This window comes from Hippocampus comes, unplaced genomic scaffold, assembly GCF_001891065.2.
Source record: "Hippocampus comes isolate QL1 unplaced genomic scaffold, H_comes_QL1_v1.1 scaffold41, whole genome shotgun sequence".
Classification (NCBI taxonomy): domain Eukaryota; kingdom Metazoa; phylum Chordata; class Actinopteri; order Syngnathiformes; family Syngnathidae; genus Hippocampus; species Hippocampus comes.
Window position 1 is genome coordinate 2158468 of NW_017805153.1, and position 2838 is coordinate 2161305.

Here is a 2838-nt window from a genome sequence, read left to right on the forward strand (position 1 = left end):
GCGTGTTTCGTTTCATGATGTCGTCTCAGATTACACTATTTCAATCGCGCCACACTTTCTCCACACAGAAGACACACAGGTTTTCCAGCTACGTCCATGATGAACATGTTCTTCGACTCTCACCTTGTTTGAAACCCCCGGTTCTCAGTGTCCACCTTCCGTTTTGCCATTTTTGATGGGTATCTGAAAGCTAATGTCACTGTTATGGGAACGACTGCTAGACGAATAAATATTTAAATAAAGCGGCCGACTGCTTGGTGCGTCACCGTTGCATTGTGGGAAATGTAGTTTTGGTGCGTGTAAAAGATCTGCGGGCTCTCGGCTTGCTGCGGTCCGCGGGCCGGTTCTAATAATAAATCAGTATCATCCCAGGGGCCACTGAAAACATTCTCGCGGGCCGGATTTGGCCCGCGGGCCAGCACTTTGACATATGTGCTCTAAGCAAATTGGAGGAAAGCATATATGACACCTTTAGAACCGGAATGGCAGTTCAAGTTTTTCACAGTACTGTACAGGAACAGTATGACTATCCACGGACCTCTTAAAAATGGGGTACCATGCATCAGTCAGTTTGAAGGAACTCTTGAGTAAACAGAAAGAGTTCTCTGTCATTTGTTTGTGAAAAGATTTTGTTTAGTTACAGTGTGGGACCATGCTTCTTTCGTAATGCATTGATCGTATTCCGAATATGGTTGTGTCTCCAATTCTTTTAATCCCATTCATGGGCTTTGTTTGCATTTTTGCTGGAGGCGATCTGAGTTTGAGGAGATCATGTGACCACTTGACCCTTTGCAGCCAGATAAATCATTTGATTTGACTCTTCCAATACTATTTCTTTCACAGATATTGGGATCATGAGGTCCAGGCGGCCACCAAAGAATTGCGGAAGCCAAAACTTTCAAGAGTCATCATCAGGTGTTTTTGGAAGATCTATTCAGTGCTGGGATTGTTTACCCTTGTTGAGGTCAGTTTTGGAGTTTGCATCGAGCAACTAAAACATTCACATTCATATGTGTGTAGAAATGTTAGAACCACAGATTAGAATCAGAGCATCCTGTAACACACCGAACTAAGAGTGAGTCACTGTTTTACAAGAACTTGCCTCTTCCTCTTCAATGTCAGGAGGTGATAAAGGTGATCCAACCAGTCCTTCTGGGGTATATAATCCGCTACTTTGAGGATTATGACCCGCACAATAAAGCGGCCCTGAACGAGACCCTCGGCTACGCAGCCGGCCTTTCAATCTTCACCATCGGTCTCAATCTGTTGCACCACCTCTACTTCTTCAATGTCCAGCGAGTTGGCATGAAAATCAGAGTGGCCATGTGTCACATGATCTACAAAAAGGTAGGCAGGCCTGGGAGCACTTGACCCAAGTTTTTAATGAGAGAAGAAATCCCGTGCTGATTGGTGAAGTGCGCACATGAAGTGCTGCCAAGTTCTGTCATAGACATGTTCATTATTAGTGTGTGAAGCACACTGAGTTGCCTGAAGTAGTATGAAATCTGTCATAAAAATAAAGCTGCTTTCCTTGCCGATTGAAACTTGTGAAATCTCTCAATTTTGGCACACTATTAGTGATATTCCACCACAATGTTAGAGTACTTGAAGCGGGGCACAATTCACGGTGTTACGTTGTCTTGTAATAAACACCCACATGTCATCAAGATAGACCAAACTAATCTGAAGGCACCTCCTCTGTGTCCTTTGCCACACTATTTACATACACTCTTGTCACATATGTTTGGGCACGATTTCTCATTCAGTTGCATGACAAAGTATGTGGAAACTTTGACTTTGTGTAGTTGACACAGATATCGCAAAGATGAACTGTCCCGCTTTGCTTACATTGGGCATATTTGATTCAGTTTGTTTTTTTGCTGAACTGAATTTGTTTTTCAAAACTAGGCTTTGTGTCTCAGCTATTCTGCAATGGGAAAGACCACGACAGGTCAGATTGTCAACCTGCTTTCCAATGATGTCAACAAGTTTGATGATGTAAGTTACACAGTAAGCCACCAACAGGAAATCCAGTGCGGCATGAAAGGAATTTTTGGACTCGAAAATGTTGTGGGGTCTACTCTGTCACAATATGGTCACCTGCCAACTATGTATGGATGGACATGTACTGTGATGTGTACAAGCATAATGGTTTGAAGGTTATGATTATTTGGTTTGAGTTCAAGGAAAGTTTTCAGCCGGTGTTAGCTTGTGATGACATTTGCATCTTCATCTGCCTTTTCCCATGATCTCTGCACACCAGCTTACAGTCTTCCTGCACTTCCTGTGGGTGGGGCCCCTCCAGGCTGCAGCTGTGGTGGGACTCTTGTGGCTGGAGATTGGGCCATCTTGCCTCGCAGGCATGGTGGTCCTCATGTTCCTAATGCCCACGCAGACCCTGTTTGGGAGGCTGTTTTCCAAGTTCAGGTAGTATTTTAGCGATTCTTGACTCCGATTCCTGCAAGACAAGCCAGGAAAACCCAGTATTGAGCAACACGAGTAGTTAGAGTAGTATGAGTAAAACAGTAGAGCAGAACCACAAGTTATGAAAGCACCCTTTTTACAAACTTTCCTCAAGTTCTGCACATTTTTGGAGAAAATGTGCTTGTAGTTCCGTACATGTTTTGTTATGCGAACTGTCTCAGCATGGATGCGTGGACGGATCAATGTTGTGATAGTTGTGCAGTTTTTTTTCTTTTACTTTTAATAGACTGATTTAATGGTTATGCTTGGCTGTTAACATCCTCATTAAACCCGATGTCCCTCCTACAGCAAATAGAAAGCTGCCATGTGACTGTGCTACACACACACACACACACACACACACACACACACACA

The 2838-nt window shown here is 43.7% G+C and overlaps 1 protein-coding gene across 3 annotated transcripts in view; it reads left to right on the forward strand.

The window, feature by feature from the left end:
- abcc4 (ATP binding cassette subfamily C member 4 (PEL blood group)) overlaps window positions 1–2838 on the forward strand; it is a 39700-nt gene that overhangs the window by 7305 nt on the left and 29557 nt on the right. For all 3 annotated transcript variants that reach the window (XR_002168098.1, XM_019868549.1, XM_019868550.1), the window contains exons 3-6: window positions 844–964; window positions 1123–1347; window positions 1909–1998; window positions 2264–2427. Coding sequence is in view for 2 of the 3 variants with exons in the window: in XM_019868549.1 (XP_019724108.1) it covers window positions 844–964; window positions 1123–1347; window positions 1909–1998; window positions 2264–2427 (600 nt within the window). In the remaining variant the exon portion in view is untranslated. The remainder of the gene's footprint in view (window positions 1–843; window positions 965–1122; window positions 1348–1908; window positions 1999–2263; window positions 2428–2838) is intronic.